The 21,822-nt window shown below is 37.3% G+C and overlaps 1 protein-coding gene across 2 annotated transcripts in view; it reads right to left on the bottom strand.

Moving 5' to 3' along the window:
• LOC139124777 (putative hydroxypyruvate isomerase) overlaps positions 1 to 21,822 on the bottom strand; it is a 315,395-nt gene that overhangs the window by 13,176 nt on the left and 280,397 nt on the right. For both annotated transcript variants that reach the window (XM_070690890.1, XM_070690889.1), the window contains exons 4-6: positions 18,729 to 18,807; positions 8,823 to 8,872; positions 3,819 to 3,888 (exon numbers count right to left, since the gene is read on the bottom strand). In XM_070690890.1, the coding sequence (XP_070546991.1) occupies positions 3,819 to 3,888; positions 8,823 to 8,872; positions 18,729 to 18,807 (199 nt within the window). The remainder of the gene's footprint in view (positions 1 to 3,818; positions 3,889 to 8,822; positions 8,873 to 18,728; positions 18,808 to 21,822) is intronic.

The following is a 21,822-nucleotide window of genomic DNA, read 5'->3' as shown; positions in this document are numbered from 1 at the left end:
ACCATAGGCATAAAAAAAGCGCTAAAATGAACTTGACAAGCATTTCACACTTAATACTTGCATAAATTACGGGCTATGAGACCGGAAGTCGAGCGCTTGCGAGCAAGCGAGTGCGCGTCGTCGGCGGAACGCAGACCTGTAGTGTAAACCATTCCGGCTGTATTTTTTAAAACTTTTCTAGTCTTGTAACCAGACTCTAACCGTTACCAAACAGTGTACAGTTAATATGATTATAAGCAAGATACGTATTTGACAAACAGATTATGCCCTGAATTATCTTTCTAGTGTTTATCGTGTAAATAGTACCCACCGCTTACGCTGACCAGCCTCACGTTTCTACGCACAATTTTCATCATTTTTAGGCGAATTAGTGTTCAGGACTTGTCAGAAATTCTCCAATCTGATGCCCAATATTTAACCTAGACCCAGATCGAATGAATTGTTTTTAAATGCACAAAAATCTGACTTTTTCGGCCATTTTGTGTGAAAAATGGGACGTTTACACAAATCGTTGATTTTCTCAGTTCCGATTGTTGCTATGTATGCACACCTTCAAATGAGTGTAAGTCGGCGACGCGTGGGCGGATTTCCCAGTTCTTCGCATGCTAACACTTCATGATTAGACCTGAAAAACCGTGTTTTAGATTTTTGATAAACCCCCCTGAAGTGACGATAACTTGACAAACGTGAACAACAGACGATAATTTATGCAAAAATCCGACAGTTCACACTTCCAAGGCTCACTGTGCAGAAACAAAAGCGAATTTCAAAAATCCAAAACACGGTTTTCCCCCCAGTATATCCAGCTGTATAGTGCCGTTAACAGATCACTTTGGGGTGCTGCCAATTCTTACTTATACTTTTTCAAGTGAAAAAACTCAAATTCACACGTTTTTGACTTAAACAAACAAACGAATGCATGTTTTGACAACTAAACAAAATTTTTACCTTCTTCAAATATAGACCTAACAGAAAATGTGCCACATGTTGGGTATGAGACCCCGTTTTTCATGTGAAACTTTTGATTGAAAATATGTGTCAACGAACCTGAGTCACTACCTTAATTTAAAAATTGTGAGCATTGGCCAGCCAGTTGGTTCTACTCTATATCGTCATCCTCATCCATTGCCAATCTAGTTTGTTCGTTACAACATACAATTGTTGCATGGCAGGAACAAAATATTGTGCATGCTAATTTTGCACGAGTACATCCACATCCGATGATTTGCATGGACCTGTACTTGCACATGAACACCTGATCAGCTTTGAAATGCTCAGGGGAACGTAGTGGAACATTAGCAGATACTGTTGTTGGAAAGAGTAATTTTTCCTTTCATCCTTATTCCACCCGTAGTTTGAAAGGTCAAAACTTGGGGGAACTAATTCTAGTGCATTCTTCCAAATACAAGTCTGCAAATGAGCACATTTCACATTCTCAGTGAATACCTCTGTGGTTGGTGGCAATGAAGCAGCAAGTTTGGGGCAGATGGTCTATGTAGCCGACATGAGCACCAACTGTGTGATACCAGCTATCAAATATTATGAACAAGCGACCTAATGGCCAATATAGCTTAGTAGATAAAGGAATACGTATAATTGGGCAGGGGAAGTTGTTTTGACTCCTAAGAAAAGTGAATTCATGTACTCTACAATCAAATTACCAAGGCAATCATGTACTCTACAATCAAATTACCAAGGACAATTCATGTACTCTACAATCAAATTACCAAGCACAATTCATGTACTCTACAATCAAATTACCAAGCACAATTCATGTACTCTACAATCAAATTACCAAGCACAATTCATGTACTCTACAATCAAATTACCAAGCACAATTCATGTACTCTACAATCAAATTACCAAGGACAATTCATGTACTCTACAATCAAATTACCAAGGACAATTCATGTACTCTACAATCAAATTACCAAGCACAATTCATGTACTCTACAATCAAATTACCAAGGACAATTCATGTACTCTACAATCAAATTACCAAGCACAATTCATGTACTCTACAATCAAATTACCAAGGACAATTCATGTACTCTACAATCAAATTACCACGGACAATTCATGTACTCTACAATCAAATTACCAAGGACAATTCATGTACTCTACAATCAAATTACCAAACACAATTCCTGTACTCTACAATCAAATTACCAAGGACAATTCCTGTACTCTACAATCAAATTACCAAGGACAATTCATGTACTCTACAATCAAATTACCAAGGACAATTCATGTACTCTACAATCAAATTACCAAGGACAATTCATGTACTCTACAATCAAATTACCAAGCACAATTCATGTACTCTACAATCAAATTACCAACTTGGACAATTCATGTACTCTACAATCAAATTACCAAGCACAATTCATGTACTCTACAATCAAATTACCAAGGACAAGTGGTAGGGTTAGAATGCAGTAACCTTGTCTTTATAGCCAAGTCAATTGCTGAGAGCTCTTTATCAGCGTAAGTCTTGCTATGAAGCTCTTTCAGAGTCAGCTGCCAAGAGTGATATAAACCACTTTGGTAACCCTAATTGTTTGATCATGGCAAATAGATCTTTCTTTTTTCTAGATATGGAGGAGAATTGTGCAAATTTCGATTTTGTAAAAGCTATCATCAAATCTTAGCAAATCTGACAGTACGGTATAGCAGGATTCAACAAATCTGCAGCTTTGTATGTTTTGCCTTCAGTTTTACGACTTAAAGCGAGGTGAACTTTATCATTTATTTTTTTAGCTGAATTTTTGTCAAAAAAACATATTTGGTACACATTTGGTAGCCAGTTGACCAGCATTTCTTATCTTCCATTTATAGATAAAGTAGAGTGTAATCAGGCTCTCCTGTCAACTATTTGTCTATAAAGCTCCCGCTCCATAACCATTCTCACAAGACATGTGTTTTTCTACCTGAAATTCAGCCTTGTCCACAGGGGTCTGACACATACATTAAAGATTTTTAACTGTATGATTGTTTTCATTAATTTCATAGCCATTCGTAAGATAGTAGACACCTATTACCTGGTCATGAGGGATATATAGCACCTGTTTATTACCCTGAGGGGTTGTGTGTTACCAGTAACACATCGCTATTCCTCTAGGACGTAGGCTGAGGGGTATAGCAATGTGTTTCTGGTAACACACGGCTACGAGGGGTAATAAATATGGGTAGGTGCTATAGCACGCATAAAGACCAGGCTATAGGTGTTTTATAACACACTACATGCTCATGTTGTATTATGTTATAGTTTTTAATGTGTTTTGATCTCATGCACTGCAACAATTCATTGTGACAATTTTACTTGGCGATATTTCCACAGAGGTTACAGTATGGTGCCACTTTCTTGCACAAATATTTTAAGCATACCTAGCAACATCGATATCCTTGGTTGCACTTGAAACTTTTCGTCGATGAGCTGTTCAAGTTCCTACGATGTTGGAATGGGAAAATCTACCTGTTTTAGAGAGCGGATCGTCACTCATCCCGGGCACACATCACATTCTAGTCACCTGCCCTGACACTGCGGTCACCTGTCCGGGCACTTTTCCAAATTTGGTCAAAACCATTTCCCTAGGGAAATAGCTTTTCAAAAAAAATACCCTCTGACGTCACTTTTGTTGAATCAGTGGGGACTAGACGTATCAATTTTCTCATCATGTGATGTATTCTTATGAATCGCGACACGGAATTAGCATGTGGCATGTTATAATCAATATTAAGGACAATCTTTTCCATACATTTTCTCAACCAATGCAAAAATCTATTGTTCTTGATGGCAGAAGTATTATATTACATACCAATGATAGGTAGATATTCCCTTATCAAACCAGTGAGATTACCAGCCATCAATTGGGCATGATATAGATCCTGTCAAGAGAAAATTCACAGATATATCACTCAATTTGCAAGGCAAATATTAAACTTAATTAATTCTAACTTTGGTCAATTTTGTAAATATTTTTGTTTGAAAGAAATGGCAGCTTCAGTTTATAGAAGTAGATGATACATGATACTGAATTGTGCAGCCTGGCTCATAATCTTATACAATTTATAAAAGTAGTGTAAAGGACACTGTCTCGCTACCATTGATAGTAAGAATTCATAATTTTTTACCAAAAAATGGCATACACTAAACAATAGGCTGTACATAGCAGATTTCAAAAAATTATAATAATCAGTTTTACATATTTGCTGAAAAATCTGCGTGTTTTTCTTATCTAATGTCACATTTGTAAACCCCTATTAAACCCATATTCACTCAAACTATTAGATCTATACAAATAATCTTTGTTAGGAATATGGAATTCCAAAATTACTTTTATGTAGAATGTGTTTCCAGTGATTTCAGAGTAGATTTTTACCAAAAATAGAAGACATTGCTTCAAAAACACAAGTACAATTAGCAATTTGGTGACGATTTGAATAAGGCTCTCTTGTGAGCAGTTTTATAGGAGATTTACAATTGGGTTTTTTTTGCAAGAACAAATGTATAGTTTAATGCAAACAAGAAATGAAAAAGTAAAAATCCATCCAAAAATATGATCATACTAACAGGTGCAACAGTTCTCAAGTTATCAACAAAACATTATGTGGTGGCTAGCGACCCATCCAAGTTCCAGCCTCTCATGTTTCATTGGTACTACCGTACTCGTTTATGTCAGTCAAATGGCATTGTTTTCATTCTGTTTGTCGTCATTTTGAAGTTTGATTTATGGAAAATGTCAAAACAGAGAACCCTTCTGGATTTGAGGATCAATGGAGAATCAGAGAAGCCAGATGAAAGGAATCTCTAGTGCAGTGAAAGTTCTGGTAAAGGATTGGTAGAAATGTGTTACTGCACATGAAACTTAACCATGCCATCAGCTACTACGTTAACAAAGGAACATGGCATGGGAAGATGGGGATGACTAAGAGACTTTGAAAACTTCAGCAGTATATATATCAAGACTTTTTAAGACCTTCACCTTTATTCTGTGGACCTTGTGCAACCTCAAGCCCACAAGCAAGCCAAGGGACTGTTCACTTTGTCTCAGTGTCTGACCATAATATTGAGCTTTGTGTCGTCCCAGCTGAGATAAGTAACCTGTAACTTTTAGTTTGTACTCTATCCCTGACTTATATATTAGTGATTAGTTTAATTTTTGTAATAAATTTTATTTTAAAGAAATTGCTGACTTCACCTTTCTTTCTCATGTAAAAAATGGTTAAATAAGTGTGGCCTATAGTATCTTGAAATCAAATATGACAATGATCAAATGAGTAGTTCCTGAGTTTTTGATTTTTGACCATTTTCTCCTTTTTTCTACCTCATTTGCATATCTATGAGACTATTACAAGTTCATTGTAACAATGGCACATCTACACCACATATGGAATCACTACACCAAACGTCAACTTAATATGTGCAGCAGTTCAGGAGTTTTTGATATGGATGGACATCCATCCATCCATCCATCCATACATACATACATACCAGTACTAACTGACAGACAGACATATCAAATACAGACTTTTTTCAACCATATAACCTCCAAGTTGCCACATATGTACCGTATGGCAAACAGGAGCTTGCAAAAATGGATAAAAAAGTATTCTTTGAAAGCAATACAAGGCCTGCATCACCACATATGAGCATTTCTGACCACACTTCAACTTAACAACACCAATTGTAAATATCACAGTAATCAAATCAGTTGTTTTAAGGAAAAGTTGCAAATGCTGTTTGTCACAAAAGAGCTTAAAAAGTGACTTTACAATGATTCAATCCAAAAAAGCCCGATTGAAATATTTGCCCATGTGACAATCTCATCAAATTTCAAAGAAGTTACGGAAGTGTTTCTGAGATATCTCCATATCCATGGCATACAGTATACAGCACACGGCAGACGGCATATGCAAAGAAATAGCTATGCATAGCCACATCACAATAGTCTGTTGGAATTCTGGTTCATTATACTCAGGGTTTTACATGACGCAAGATATTGCGTCTCTGACGCATAAAACCTCGACCCGTACGCTAAAAAAATAAATGTTGCGTCCCATGGGACGCAGAAAATATACGCACACATGCACATCCGTACAGTCACTGGCCGTCCCTCCATGAAATGGAATGTCCAAACATTTGCAAAGATCATTGGTCTGTTCAAAATGCAACTTCCTTATATGTAAAATCACGGTACTTTGACGCATGATAGATTTCGGCTGCTGTTTCAAATTACCAATCGGATACCTTGTAACATACATCACCAACGGTCAATGCTTATCACATGTATCATGAACGCGTTCTGATATTGGGACTGCTTTCGCTGTGAAAACCACCCTTTGATTGGACAATTGTCCATAACAAAGAATCAGGCATGTTTTAATCATTGCGGTTGCAAAACAACCACGTCAGTCCGATCTCAGAAAATTCTTAGGCGGTAGTGCTGGTACCAGCAGAGGCCGGCTTCATAATTCAGATACGGTATCGGAGAAAGCAGCGACGCCAGGCGATTCGGATAAAACTGATGGAACCCTACCGAATTTGCCAAAGAAGGGCCGTACATTCCAAAAAAGTTGGCTAGACAAGTTTAAATGGTTGCGTTATTTCGAAGATGGAAATGTAATGACGTGCGACGTATGTATGAAAGCTAATTCAAAGAACCCTTTTACGGATGGATGTTCTAATTTTCAGAACTCTACCCTTCCTCGGCACCAAGATTCAAGAAATCATGTTCAGAGCATTCAGATTCTGTCATTGAAGTCTAACTTTGCCTCTGCTTGTAAAGCCGCAGATGACTTGAAGTCCCGAGGTCAGAGCGATAGTATGAAGTCGTATGTCGCCCAGTTGTGTACCGTTTACCTCATAGCAAAACGCGATCTCCCAAACGACGTGTTTACAGATTTAATGCATGCCCAAAACCTGAATGGTTTGAATATTGACTACTATAAACGGCCTCAAATAGTCATGGAATTTGAGGAGTGCATCGAACGCGTAATTTCCAAGTCTCTGATGGATAGCATCAGTGCGAGTGACTACATTGGTATAATGTTGGACGAGACATGCGATATCACAATTCACAATTCGCCATCTACGTAAGGTACATAGAAAATGGTGAAGCGATGGTTTCGTTTCTAGGTAATGAACATATCACGGACTGTACCGCTGCTGGAGTTGAAACTGCACTGATTGACTATTTGATTAGAAAGGGAATCTGCGATGAAAATATCCACAAAGTACCGGTATACGGACTTGGCACTGACGGCGCCGCTGTCATGACGGGTCGTTTGAATTGACTGGGCGCTAAGTTGAAAGGCCGTAACCCAAATGCAAGTACATTGTTTTAAGGGAATTAAGGCAGTTACAAAATTGTCTTTTGATACCCCCCTCCCTTATATCTGAGGACTCCCAGATTTGTAGATGGGACCCCCTTGTTCAAACATCTTGCATCCCAGGGACTCCCAGAAAATAAAATCACTGTAAAACCCTGTTATACTAAGAATTAATAATCAAGTCATCGTTGATGACACAGTCCCCACTTGTTAATGGGTACTTTGATTACAGGTCCTCAGAGAGAATAGAGTCCTCTTCATTAGGTCTGTGATAAAAATACTTTTGAATTAATTCACTTGATACATGTCTGAGTTATGGTTCCGGACATGAAAAAAACATAACAAAATGGCCACATGGCGGCCATATTGGACCGTATCACAAAACAAATCAATGTGCATGTGTATGACATAGGTCAATGTCCTTGTACCAACTTTGAATAAAATCGGTTGAGATATGCCCGAGTTCTGGCTCTGTACATGAAAAATTCGTAACAAAATGGCCGCACGGCGGCCATATTGGACCTTATCACAAAACAAATTGATGTGCATAGCTATGACATACATCAATGTCCTTGTACCAACTTTGAATAAAATGGGTTGAAACATGCTTGAGTAATGGCTCTGTACATGAAAAAATCGTAATAAAATGGCTGCCTGGTGGCCATATTGGATTGTATCACAAAACAAATTGACATGCATATGTATGACATAGGTCAATGTCCTTGTACCCAGTTTGAATAAAATCAGTTGAAACATGCCTGAGTTATGGCTCTGTACATGTAAAAATCATAACAAAATGGCCGCATGACAGCCATATTGGATCGTATCACAAAACAAATTGAAGTGCATATGTATGACATAGGTCAATGTCCTTGTACCCAGTTTGAATAAAATCAGTTGAAACATGCCTGAGTTATGGCTCTGTACATGTAAAAATCATAACAAAATGGCCGCATGGCAGCCATATTGGCTTGTATCACAAAACAAATTGAAGTGCATATGTATGACATAGGTTTATGCCCTTGTACCAAGTTTGAATAAAATCGGTGGAGATATGCCTGAGTTCTGGCTCTGTACATGAAAAAATTGTCACAAAATGGCCGCACGGCAGCCATATTGGATCGTATCACAAACCAAATTGACGTGCGTCTCTATGTCATTGGTCAATGTCCTTGTACCAACTTTGAATAAAATCGGTTGAAACATGCCTGAGTAATGGCTCTATACATGAAAAAATCATAATAAAATGGCCGCCTGGCAGCCATATTGGATCGTATCACAAAACAAATCGACGTGCATCTGTATGACATAAGAAGTAATACTTGTACCAAGTTTGAATGAAATCGCTCCAGGCATCTCTGAGATATCTGCGTGAACAGACGGACACACACACACAGACGGATGCACACACACATGGACGCACGGACGCACCGACATGACCAAACCTATAAGTCCCCCTAGACTCTGTCCGTGGGGACTAATAAACTTACCAACTGAAGCTTGAGATTTTCATGGTTGACTTTGTGTATGATTGCTGCAGCTGAAATAATGGATTGAGAGAGCTTTAATGGTAAACCATTTTATTGATGACACAGTTGCAATATTACATTTAGCAAACAGGCTTCATAGATAATAATATTCTTTATGGCCCAGCAGGCTTTGTGGGCTCAAAGTGGGTATTTTCGGGTCGCAGGCTGTGGCTTGCAGGCTGTGGGTTGCGGGCTAATAAATTACAACGAAACCCGCTATTAACTTGCAGATTTTAAAATCAGAGCGAAAAACATTGTCTCGGAAACAATATGCAAGAAAACTGTTTCATGGATGTTTAACAGTCAAACAACAATAACCAAGAGAAATATTTTTTTTAGCCTGCAACCCGCAACCCGCAGCCCACAAAATAACGCATCCATGTTTGTGGGATGCGGCCTGCAGGTTGCGAACGAGATTTTTATAAACTCAAAAAAAATAGAACCATAGAGTTTTAGTTACCATTCATGAGATGTGTGATCTCAAATATTGTAAAATATGACGGCGATATGACAAAGTTAAACCAACGTTTTTTTCAGATTTATTTTTCATTTTACGATGTGGCAAATAACCTCGAGTTCCCATAGAAAACAATGGCGTCTAACGTACACACAGATTGCAAACTTCTCGCCGGTTCAAATTCCTCAATTCTGAAACAATGACAGTGAAAATTGGCGCTGTGATCCTCTGATTGATAAACAAAATTCATTTGGTTTTAGATTTTTGAATTTCTTGATGAAACTTGTTTTATTTGCATTGTATTTATTCCAATCACTGAAATTTACTCCTGCCCTCAATAGAATGGCGATCTGACAGCGTTTACATATACAGAAGAAGGGTCTTAAATGGACGCATTTTAATCAGTAAGCGTCTCGTAAGTTGTACAGACTAAATACCTGTCAAGTTGTTGTAGTTTATACAAAAGTGTCGTCTATTTTTTTTGAGTACAAGAAACCAACAGATACTTTTATGGTATGGCTTGTACGTATATATATATATATATATATATATATATATATATATATATATATATATATATATATATATATATATATATATATATATATATACGGTATATATGGGTAAATGTGGAAATATTCATGAGATGACCTGATTACACGAGCGGCACGCGAGCAGATGTCGATCGATATACTACTGAAAATAAATTGATACATGTTCACTGTCGTCAATAGCAACCGACTGAAGCGCTCTCAGGTAGGAAATATGCTTCGCGGAATACTACCCAAATAGGCATCATTTTGGCCCATAGTGAAAGTAGGCTTATATTAGCCTTAGCCTATACTAAAATGAAGACATGGTGGATGATAATAAATTATGAGCGCAAAAACATGCCTCGGAAACTATATGCGAGAAAACAGAGTTTCATGGATATTTGACAGTCAAATAAAGATATATTAACCAAGAGAAATTTTTTGTGGCCTGATGTAACCCACAGCCCCGGGCCGCAAAATACTGCATCCGTTGTGGACTGAGGTTGTATGGTGGAAAGCCCTGAGCATGCAAGGGTTGTTTGTACGCAGTACAACCAAGGTTCCAAAACCGGTATCAGGACATAAAGGTTTGATCATATACCTTATGGATGATAAATATGTAGTTAAAAATATTTTGCAAAGATTTGGAGATAGAAATACATGAGCTATTATCAAACAGTTTTGGCATTTTGTAATTTTTTTGGAAAACAGAGTTGCACATTGGTATACATAATGATGTCATATTTCCTTGTAGCACTTTTAGAGCAATGTAAACCAACAAAGGGATGAGGCCTAAATCTTGGTGTAAGAAGAACAGCGTGTTGTAATCTATCATAAATTACATAACACCAGCAGTGAGATGTGATCATCAGCAAAATTGAAAGAAATAATGTTCCTAAGTTTGTGAGGAATTCACTGTTATCTAGTCAGCAGGAAGCCCAACTCTGGCCATAAAATTGATACTGATACTACAGGCTGCATAAACATCGCACAGTGGTACAAACCATTTCTCTCATGGTGTATCTTAGAAAATAAACTGAATCGAATGAAGAATAATTCACAATTGACATCGACTGAGATTACCCGCTGATTTTAGTGTTTGCAATTGCTGTACCCAACCAGTGAAGTACCGTGATCGCCAATTTATTTGTTATCTGGCCAAATGACTCCCTGTCTCACTAGGCATTTTGCTTAATGGCTTGACGGGTTAATGTGGTGTTCTCTGTAAATGACCTAATCACGCTGAGAGCTGGGTACCTAATTTGCATGCATAATGAGGATTTTGCTTCAAACCAACACGCACACACCCAGCGCTCACAAGTGACGGTTAGTCAGTTTTCTCTGTAGTGGGAAAATACAGATTTTCCTTAAAGCGCTCCATAGATTTTCAAGTTGTCCGTTCTATGCGTTCCTAACAAGTGTTATCATTGTCTGGAGGGAAAAAAAATCAACTTTTGTGGAGTAGTTTTTCGTGAATCCCTGGTTACTTTTGACCGCAGCCAGTGCAAGGTCAGTGCAAGATCCCGTTAAAAATTGTGTCGTTTTCGTTAACAAGTCTTTGACGACCCCAATTGGGTATTTTCTCCATGATCAGACCTGCATTACTTTGTGTAACCAATTATTTTTGGTGTTCAAGGTCTAGTTACTGAAAAATCGCCGGCGAAACTTTGCTCTAAATCTGACTTCGCCACTCCCTATTCATACTTAGATGTAGCTGCCAGTTTACACGCACGTATACACTGACCATGAACGTACCACTTCAGTTACAGGGTACGTGGGTATCTGTACGTAATGTCCCTCCACGCACAGTAACACTAACAGGCGTGTTCTGTGCAGTGTCTGTGGCTTCGCCGACACACATGCACGATGTAGTTATTTATACGGCAAAACAACGTCTGGGTTTACACGTCACTTTTAATCGACAATTAACCCTAACAATTTCAAAAGAAATGTATACAGAATCTTTATACATGAGATAATAAACAGTAAACTTCATGAAAGCATTAAACATCTTACCACCGGGTATCAAATACGTGGAGTTTTCTGAACACTGGGGTGAGGTCATCGCATAGTTACAAGTGCGTCGTTCGCATTAACATAGTCCTACACTGTTCCAATTCATACAGAACGCGGGAAAACCAATCATGAATATGTATACAGAGTTTGAATGGGGTTCACAGCCTTTAACCCTTGTTTCTTAGCCAATCAATCTAAAGATGCGTATCCCCCTATGTTTACGATGTTGCTATGGACCAGGCCACAATGCTACGGGGAAAATAAATGTCCGTTTCGCTTACTTTATTGCTATAAAACTGCACAAACAAGGAACCTGGTGGTTCATTACTCTTCAAATTGCTTATACATGAGTTTTGTTTGTTTGAAAAGGAACGATTACGGATTAATAGAGCAAGAAATTTCACGTGATCCGTATCCTACGGTCTGCAGGACTGCCATGATGCTTCTCAAGGCTGCATCTCAAAGAGAGGCTGTCCCTCATTATAATATCATTTGCATGCCTTGAATTTATGCAAATCTGGTACCCAGCTCTCAGCATGTAATATGGCTAGGCTTAGCTTAATTGTCACATGATTACACTGCACTCAATCTGATTTATCTTCAGTTCATGCAATATCAAATCTTTCAGAAATGTAAACATCAATTGCATGCTTAGTTAAGACTGGACTTTAATACAAAACCCTGAGAAATATAACATGATTTTCCTAACTTCACTGTCAACCATACCACGGTGGTCAGAAGGAAGATAGGTTCAATTTCGGGCTGGCCTTGTTTACGAATGGAAAGTTTGCTGATAGCAACTGGCTTTGTAACCAGACTGAAGCTTGTTCTGAAATTGCTCATATTTGTGCAAAGTGTGCCCAGGCGTGATACAGCAGATAATTACACAAATGTGAGGGTGCTTTTCCGTACTAAGAGTTACACGGAAGGTACTCTAGGTACAAGATAATATAAGTCTTCTTGATGATAAATATGTCACAGCAATGTACAGAATACTGGTACAGCAATGATAGTAGCAATGTATGGAATACTGACACAGCAATATTATAATGGTGGCAATGTATGGAATACTGATACAGCAATATTATAATGGTAGCAATGTCTGGAATACTGATACAGCAATATTATAATGGTAGCAATGTATGGAATACTGATACAGCAATAGTATAATGGTAGCAATGTATGGAATACTGACACAGCAATATTATAATGGTAGCAATGTATGGAATACTGATACAGCAATAGTAGCAATGTATGGAATACTGACACAGCAATAGTATAATGGTAGCAATGTATGGAATACTGATACAGCAATAGTATAATGGTAGCAATGTATGGAATACTGACACAGCAATTGTATAATGGTAGCAATGTATGGAATACTGATACAGCAATAGTAGCAATGTATGGAATACTGACACAGCAATAGTATAATGGTAGCAATGTATGGAATACTGATACAGCGATGATGGTAGCAATGTATGGAATACTGACACAGCAATGATAGTAGCAATTAATGTATGGAATACTGACACAGCAATATTATAATGGTGGCAAATGTATGGAATACTGACACAGCAATATTACAATGGTAGCAATGTATGGAATACTGACACAGCAATAGTATAATGGTAGCAATGTATGGAATACTGATACAGCGATGATGGTAGCAATGTATGGAATACTGACACAGCAATGATAGTAGCAATTAATGTATGGAATACTGACACAGCAATAGTATAATGGTGGCAAATGTATGGAATACTGACACAGCAATAGTATAATGGTAACAATGTATGGAATACTGACACAGCAATAGTATAATGGTAGCAATGTATGGAATACTGACACAGCAATATTATAATGGTAGCAATGTATGGATACTGATACAGCGATGATGGTAGCAATGTATGGAATACTGACACAGCAATGATAGTAGCAATTAATGTATGGAATACTGACACAGCAATAGTATAATGGTGGCAAATGTATGGAATACTGACACAGCAATAGTATAATGGTAGCAATGTATGGAATACTGACACAGCAATAGTATAATGGTAACAATGTATGGAATACTGACACAGCAATAGCATAATGGTAACAATGTATGGAATACTGACACAGCAATAGCATAATGGTAGCAATGTATGGAATACTGACACAGCAATAGTATAATGGTAGCAATGTATGGAATACTGACACAGCAATATTACAATGGTAGCAATGTATGGAATACTGATACAGAAATGATGGTAGCAATGTATGGAATACTGATACAGCAATGATGGTAGCAATGTATGGAATACTGATACAGCAATAGTATAATGGTAGCAATGTATGGAATACTGACACAGCAATAGTATAATGGTAGCAATGTATGGAATACTGACACAGCAATAGTATAATGGTAGCAATGTATGGAATACTGACACAGCAATAGTATAATGGTAGCAATGTATGGAATACTGATACAGCAATGATGGTAGCAATGTATGGAATACTGACGCAGCAATAGTATAATGGTAACAATGTACGGAATACTGATACAGCAAAAACAGTCACAGTTTGACGTATGTAAGAGTGCCTCTATTAAACAGCATACTCTGAGTTCTGAGTACTCAGACTTACAGACGCTGAGTAAACCTGCTTACTCTAACTTGCATATATGCCAAGTAATGGCAAAGTTGGACTTGAATATGCTGAGTATGCAGCCTACTCTGACTTGATAAAAACACCGCAATTATACAGTGTCGCTCAAATTTGATCAGAATTGGTACATACCAGTATGGGTACCAAAGATCAACATTTCTATCTGTTCAGTGCAGGAAAATTCTATGTTGATTTTATGACAATGATTTCTGCACAGTACAACCAGAAAAACAACAAGAAATATTTAAACCAGAAAAACAAGAATGACAAAAGTTGGACATGCTGCTACAGAGAAATAGATGTTTTGATTAAAAATACGGGAAAAATTGTCCTAAAAACACAAATATTGAAATTTCACCACATTTTTTGCAAACAGCTTCTCAGCTTGTCAAAAGATGATCTGCAACATTTCGCAAAATCTATCAGCAATATCACTAGGCCATATGTATGTTGTAGCTATAGCATGCAATCTTATTTGCGCTAGTGATATGGATGTACATTGTATCCTCAGACACCGTCGAACTGAAAAAAATTATAAATCTGAAAATTTACTCAGAAAAAAAAATTAGCACAGCTTTTCTCATTTGTAAAAAATTTTTTTTTTAGAAATTTACAATTGTAAAAACAAAATGTTCACAATTTCATTGTGACCACCCCCTTCCCAAGATCTAATGGTCCGTCCCTTAGTTTGAGCAGGTCTGTTAATATGTAACAGTTCATAAACAATCACAGGAAATGACTCAAGGTCAGTGGAGTATCCTGTTTCAGTCATTAGCATGCCACCACTACTGAACATTTGCAGAATTTCCCTTTTTCTTACCTCATTTGCACATTTTTGACACTGACGTGTTCATTTGAACAATGTCACATCTCAACCCCTGCATCTACCTGTACACCAAAAACTGAGATGGTAGCTTAGGCTGAATGGGAGCTTTTGTGTGTGACGGACATACATCCGCACATACATACCCACATACATACAGACATACAGACACCACCGACTTACCATATAAGCTCTTTTTGGTATTTATATAAATACCAAATATGAACTAAAAATTACATAAACTTGCTGTTTTCATATTTCAAACTGTACGCACTGTGAAAATTATTGGCAGTTTTTTTCCTACTTTTAACCGGCCACTTTCCATTGCTTCTCTGTCTCTACAGTGGGAACTCAACATTAAGGAGTGTCAACCTTAGGACCATTTATTGTCACATTCAGGAGGACATGCCAAATGTGTCAAGAGTAGCTGCTGATGATCAGGATGCAGTACATGAAACTGTCAGTGCCATGCACACACATTGAAATCGAGGATGAATAAGTGGAAAGCCCAGAGGGCTATTTTATGCCATCATCTACCGTGATATAGATGGAGCATGTGGATATGCAAAAACCATCAATTTTATTAGCAAACATTGCCATGGTAAATTGAAAACTTTGCAACATTCACATTTGCTTTATATCAGAATTAATGTGGGAGATTTTGAACTTGATTAAAAAGTATTTTTCAGCAGATAAGAGATTCAAGAAGTTGCGGGAGTGAGCAACCAAAATTTAGTAATGGGTGGTCCTAAAGACAAGTATCAACTTAACTCCAACAGACATTGGTCAGTCTTTTAGTCAAGTTTGCCGAGTCACAGTGGGAAGATATTGTGAGAATGTAATGAAAAGTGGATACTACATTTGCATAATTATAAAGTGGGTTTTAAAACTTAATCCTTGAGAATTAGTTTTTCTCACTATTGAACTATGAGAAATAAGTTTAGACTGATGATGAGAATTAAATTCTTATAGATTTATAGCAAGAAATTACAGTTAATGCAGGGTTATAAGAGGAATAGTATTTCTTGCAGATTGCCTGTGAGAAATTCTCACAGATAGATAGTAAGACAACATGAATTCTCACACCATGCAAAGCTAGAAAGTGTCCAGCTCTCACAAAATTCTTTCAGTGTTTCCGCTGCCTGCTCGCCAAATCGCAAATGCGAGAAAAAAAGTAGCGTTTGGCGAGAAGATTTTGGCAAAAATTAGCCAAACTTGCGAATCAAAAATTGCACTTTGACGTAATGACTTTGTCTGTCCGCGTGCACAGTCCTGCATTCAACTTGAGACGTAATGCTTTATCTCTGTGCATCCCCAACCTTATGCGTCAGGAGATCCTATTTGTAACGCATACAGTACACAACAGTAATGAATAAAATTGTAACGAAATAGCTCACAAACCAAAAGTACCCATATGTTTACCATGACTATTTGACTAAACTGTTGCTAAGTTTTGGGTTGGACTACGTGCAATGTGTGCCGACAGATTACTCCATGCAGTGACAGCCATGTCGTCGTCTGCACTGAAGGATCGTAATGAGAGTGAAACTAAGTAAAAACGGCAAACTTTCCTTTTTGACTTTGGCTGCTCCATCAATATGGGGGGGACCACCCCTACAACACACATTCTATGCGCAAGTAAAGCTATGAAATGGAAAGAAAGATTATGATCAGTGTAGGAAAGTCAACCGTGAATTTAGAAAGGAAGGTAGCGGCATGCATGGTCAAAAGCATACGCATAGAATTTTTTAGAACATAGAGCGAGTAAGGCACTCCTGAATAGCGAAAATGTTCGTGGTGTATTGCTGCCAACAAGAAAATACCTTTACTGGCGTTAGAAACTTGTGTGAATTGGCTTCCTTAAAGACAAATTCGCGACAAATTTCAGTGTATCACGGACCATGATGTATTGTGACATAACATCGTACACCGCGGAGTGACGTCACTTTCACTTCACGCACGCCAGTGAGGTGAATTGGGATTTGACTATACAGGACAGTGAATATTGCAGAAATTATGTGACAAAGGACAGAACTTAGTGTTTTCATTGACATAATGTTGAAACTTTGAATACTGGTGTAAAGGTTGAAAAATCCACACTTCAATATTTTGTTCTCACGGCAGTGTGACTCAAAAATGACGTGAACAACCGCAAGTTACCGGATGTCCGCGGTCAAGAAAACGTATAAATACAAACTTTCAGAGAAGGCGCTTGCTCGTCCGCTGAGTCGGCCTTGTTCCGCATTCATATCGTGCAAATAAATACGCAAAGTCTTGTCGCGATATTTTAGCATTAACTTGATCGTCAGTGAAACAAAAAGATGTTTTGCCATATCAAAAGGGTATATATTTGATATTTTACGGTTCTGTTTACATAATAGATGTAAACATTTGGATTTATGATCCGTGATTTCCGCGATCCATGGCATGATTCAAGCTGGCTGTGAATACACACTGACGTCTTTGATGATGACCCCTGACTCAAGCGCCATTGATATGCTGTGCGCTGTCCGAGCTTCGCTTGCTAAACTTCAAGCGTAAAGCAAATGTATTGGAAGTCTAAAATGCACGTATTTCTCAAGTCTGAGAGTATTTTACTTTTGAACTGCTACGAGAATGGATATCTGATTCATTTGAAAAAACTAGTATGCTGAACCAGGTTTCGTGCCATTGTCTGTAGTGATATACGCACGATAGCGATTTCAGGTTTGTTACTAAATATAGTTGCATACGCCTAACTTTGGACAAGAGTCGCTTCGGACAAATTTTATGTTGCATGTGTGTCTGATGTTGGCACCTTGTAATCTGAACCATAAATTGGTGTTACTTTTAGTATCCATAGTAACACTAACAGGGTTTATTTCCGTCATTCTTAGGGATGTACAGACAAATATTTATTTTTGCATATTAATGAGAAAGAAATGACGTCATTTGCTATCAGTGATATCAGCTTGGCTAATTGAATATCTGGTTTGGCGAATACATTTTTAGGGCTTCTAGCCAAATTTGCTACAAGATTTTGGAACCCAGGGGAAACACTGTCTTTGATATAGTATCTTTCTATGGTGATACCTGCAGTATAGTAAGCTAGTTGTGCAGACTAGGTAACTACCGTATCATGAAGTCTGGTTGGCTAGTCCTGCAATCTGGTTAGCTAGACCACCAGTCCAGGTAACCCATCCTGCAGACTAGGTAGCTATTCCTACAGTCAGGTTTATAGCTAGTCTTAGCCAGTCAATCATACAGTCTTTATCACTTATTTTCATTTATAGTTATTGGTTATTCAGACAAGTGGAATAACAATTCTCTGTTCAAGCCAAACTTTTCATTATTATCTAGTCTGGAATTTGCTGACACCAGATTTGCAACTGAAAATTGTTACATACCTTGTGATGGTGTGTCGAGAAAGTACCCCGGCATACTGATGATAGTGTTGATTGGTTCAATTATTGTCATCATACCCTCCTAAAAATGATAATAACATTAACAACTGTCAGTATGATACATTTTTAGAGACCGTAAATAGACTTTAATGAAAATAAATTTGCATAGTGTTTCCATTTTCATCTCAATACTTAATAGATGATTTACTGCTTGAAAATGACATTGTTCTTGCAATAATGAATCATATTGTGTTTCCTGAAGACAAAAGGTTTGATACATTGTTAAATAACCAATAGGACTGATGAGTCAGATTGACAGTGTCATAGAGCTCGATCAAGCACTTTATAGAAATTGCCAAACTGAACATCAAACTGAGCATGAAAATGCTCGATTGCACATTTTGTAAAAAGCAGAAAACTGAGCATCAACTGAGCTCACTGAATTGAGCGCAATGGCACCTCAAATGATAGGATGGGGTATATGCAATCGGCATTTTCACAATTGAGTGTACCAACTTTTGTTCTTGAGTGTTACGGAAAAAAATTCTAAAAAACTATTTTACAGTATATATTTACTCTTGTGATAGCTTTTTGAGTAAGATTTTCTGAGCAAATCAAAGCAAAAATTACAAAAATCGGACCATGTTTGGCAAAGATATGGCATTTTTTGTGGTGTGAAAATGGTCAAATTTGACTGTTACGAAGGTACACTGCATTTTTCAACTTTAAGAAAATGCTGTTTTCATAATGTAAACTCTAGTAAAGGTACATGTTTTTTCTTTCTGTGTGGTCTTAAGGATGTCTAATACAAGTAGTAAGTAGCGCCATGGTATGCTATTCACCAGTTGATTAATACCATTAATAAATCGAAAAATAGCCCATCATTACGGATTTTTTCGTTTTTCATCATGGACAATTAACCCAGTGTATAAATTGCTTCTAATCTATAGTTATTTTGTAAAATGTTGTTAAAATCCATTGCAGGTATCTGTTAAGTACTGTAATAAACTCTACTGTCATAAGCATCCATTCGTTTATTTTCAAGAATTTGCCAAAGACTCAGCCTAAATTTTCCGGAAATTTATGTAGTGTCCGTACCCCACCATTTAATTCCACACCTATATTAGGCTTTCAGCAAACAAAGGTAAAATACATATTGTAGTACTTGGTATAGATGAATGATATATGCATTCATCTTAGACAATCACCATTTAAAACAATATATATGAATTATAGGCCAAATGTAGTGTCCGTACCCCCCATGTAGTGTCCGTACCCCTTTTCCAGTGGATTACACTGATTTGGATTTTACTGAAGTAAAAGGTTTGATATACCCCTAGTACACTGCTGAGTGGTTTAATTATAATGTAACCATGTAAAATCAGTGTAAAGTCAAACACTAAAATGTAATTTCAATTGACAGATGGATTCAATAAGATAATTTTGGGGTCAACACAATATACAGTATGTTTTTGTACAGGAATTTTGCCCTGGATAAAAAATAGTGCCAATGACCCTGTAGCTACAATATAGATGGATGGTATGGAACATGTACGTAGTATATACTACCAGATATAGTGAGTGCACAGGTCCTATTCTAATGGCAGAAGAAATGTTTAATTTCGGCTCACACTTACCAATACCCCAAACCCCACCCCTACATACCGGTACACAGATATTAACCCTTTCAGGCCAGATACCCTATATACAGGGGAAATTTGGGTACGTTCCCAGAAAGTCAGGCCTGAAAGGGTTAATCAATAGCCAACATAGAAAACTGCCATCAGGGCCTATACTTTAGTTTCTTTGCTGTCTATCTCTGACATAAGGTGGACTCTTATACAATCAGGCGATTGGATAAAAAGTCTTAAAACGTCAATGTTCATTAGACAAGGGGTTCCTGAGATGATCATTCATTAAATATGCCAAATAGCAATAACTATCAGCTCAAAAATTAGTGAGGCAAGGGTTCTCAGAAAGTAGATTAGTGAAATCATTTAAGAAGTTCTACGGTAGATACGGAGATGTTGTATCAAAATATGACCTGTCTGTTACTCAAATGATGAGTGACAGCATACCAAATTTTGACTCACAAATTTAAAGTAATTTGGTGAATTCACCAAATAACAATGGATTTGTCGCTTTGGGTCAATCTTGACGGGTGCGGCTGGCTGGCAGGGTACGCTTACCCATTCCGGACACCTGGTACCACCACTATTTTGTGGTTCAAGATGACCCCATTGCCTTTGTCATTTTCAATATGTTCCTTGGACCTGGTAACTTTCTTAGTTACCTTGAATGATAACGATTATTGGACCTGATTTGATGTCTATTGATGCTGCTCAATGCCTTTCAGTGCAAGTACATCTCTATATCAACAATATGTGCCAGTATAGTAAGTGTCATTAAATGTGATGCATTACTTTTTGAGGCATGAGCTTACATTATCTACAACTCTGCGGTAATCCACCTTGCATAGCAGTCAGTTAGCTAAAACCCCTCGAAATAGACATTTCAACAACTGGCCTAGCATCTGAAATATCTGGGTTTGTGATATTTAAGAGAAATCAGAGGATGTATTTGAATCAGCTTTTGGCAAAACCATAATGAATACAATAGCATTAGTAATAAAAATGATTCCTGCATAAATATAAAAAATAGCGTTGCTCGCATCTAAAAAAACGAAGTACATGTTCTTGTTTCCTGTTTTTCACTTGCGAACAAAAAGTGCTATTTGTATTTGCAAAAGGTTTTAATTTTCAATGTTTAGACAGTAGTCCGTTTTAATGACCAATTTTCAATTTTGAATATTAACAGTAAAAATTTAGTGGCCCAAACTTGAAATGTTTGGATATCAAATTAAAGTAATACACAGACAGAGTCGGAATATAAGGTGCAATATTAACACACCAACTAAACTGATAAGAATGAAACTACCAACAGCTTCAATGATATCAAATATTGGACATCAGTCAAAACAAAATTCAATTATTTCCCAGTTGTGTGAGTAGTATGTGTGACTCAAAATGTGAATATTTATTGGTTTCAGATAAAATGTATAACAGTAATTTGACAATTATTGTAAGCAAATATATTG

Source organism: Ptychodera flava (genome assembly GCF_041260155.1).
Source record: "Ptychodera flava strain L36383 chromosome 23 unlocalized genomic scaffold, AS_Pfla_20210202 Scaffold_24__1_contigs__length_23054250_pilon, whole genome shotgun sequence".
NCBI lineage: Eukaryota > Metazoa > Hemichordata > Enteropneusta > Ptychoderidae > Ptychodera > Ptychodera flava.
The sequence above is the reverse complement of the archived record's forward strand: the minus strand, read 5'-3'. Positions and strand labels throughout refer to the sequence as shown.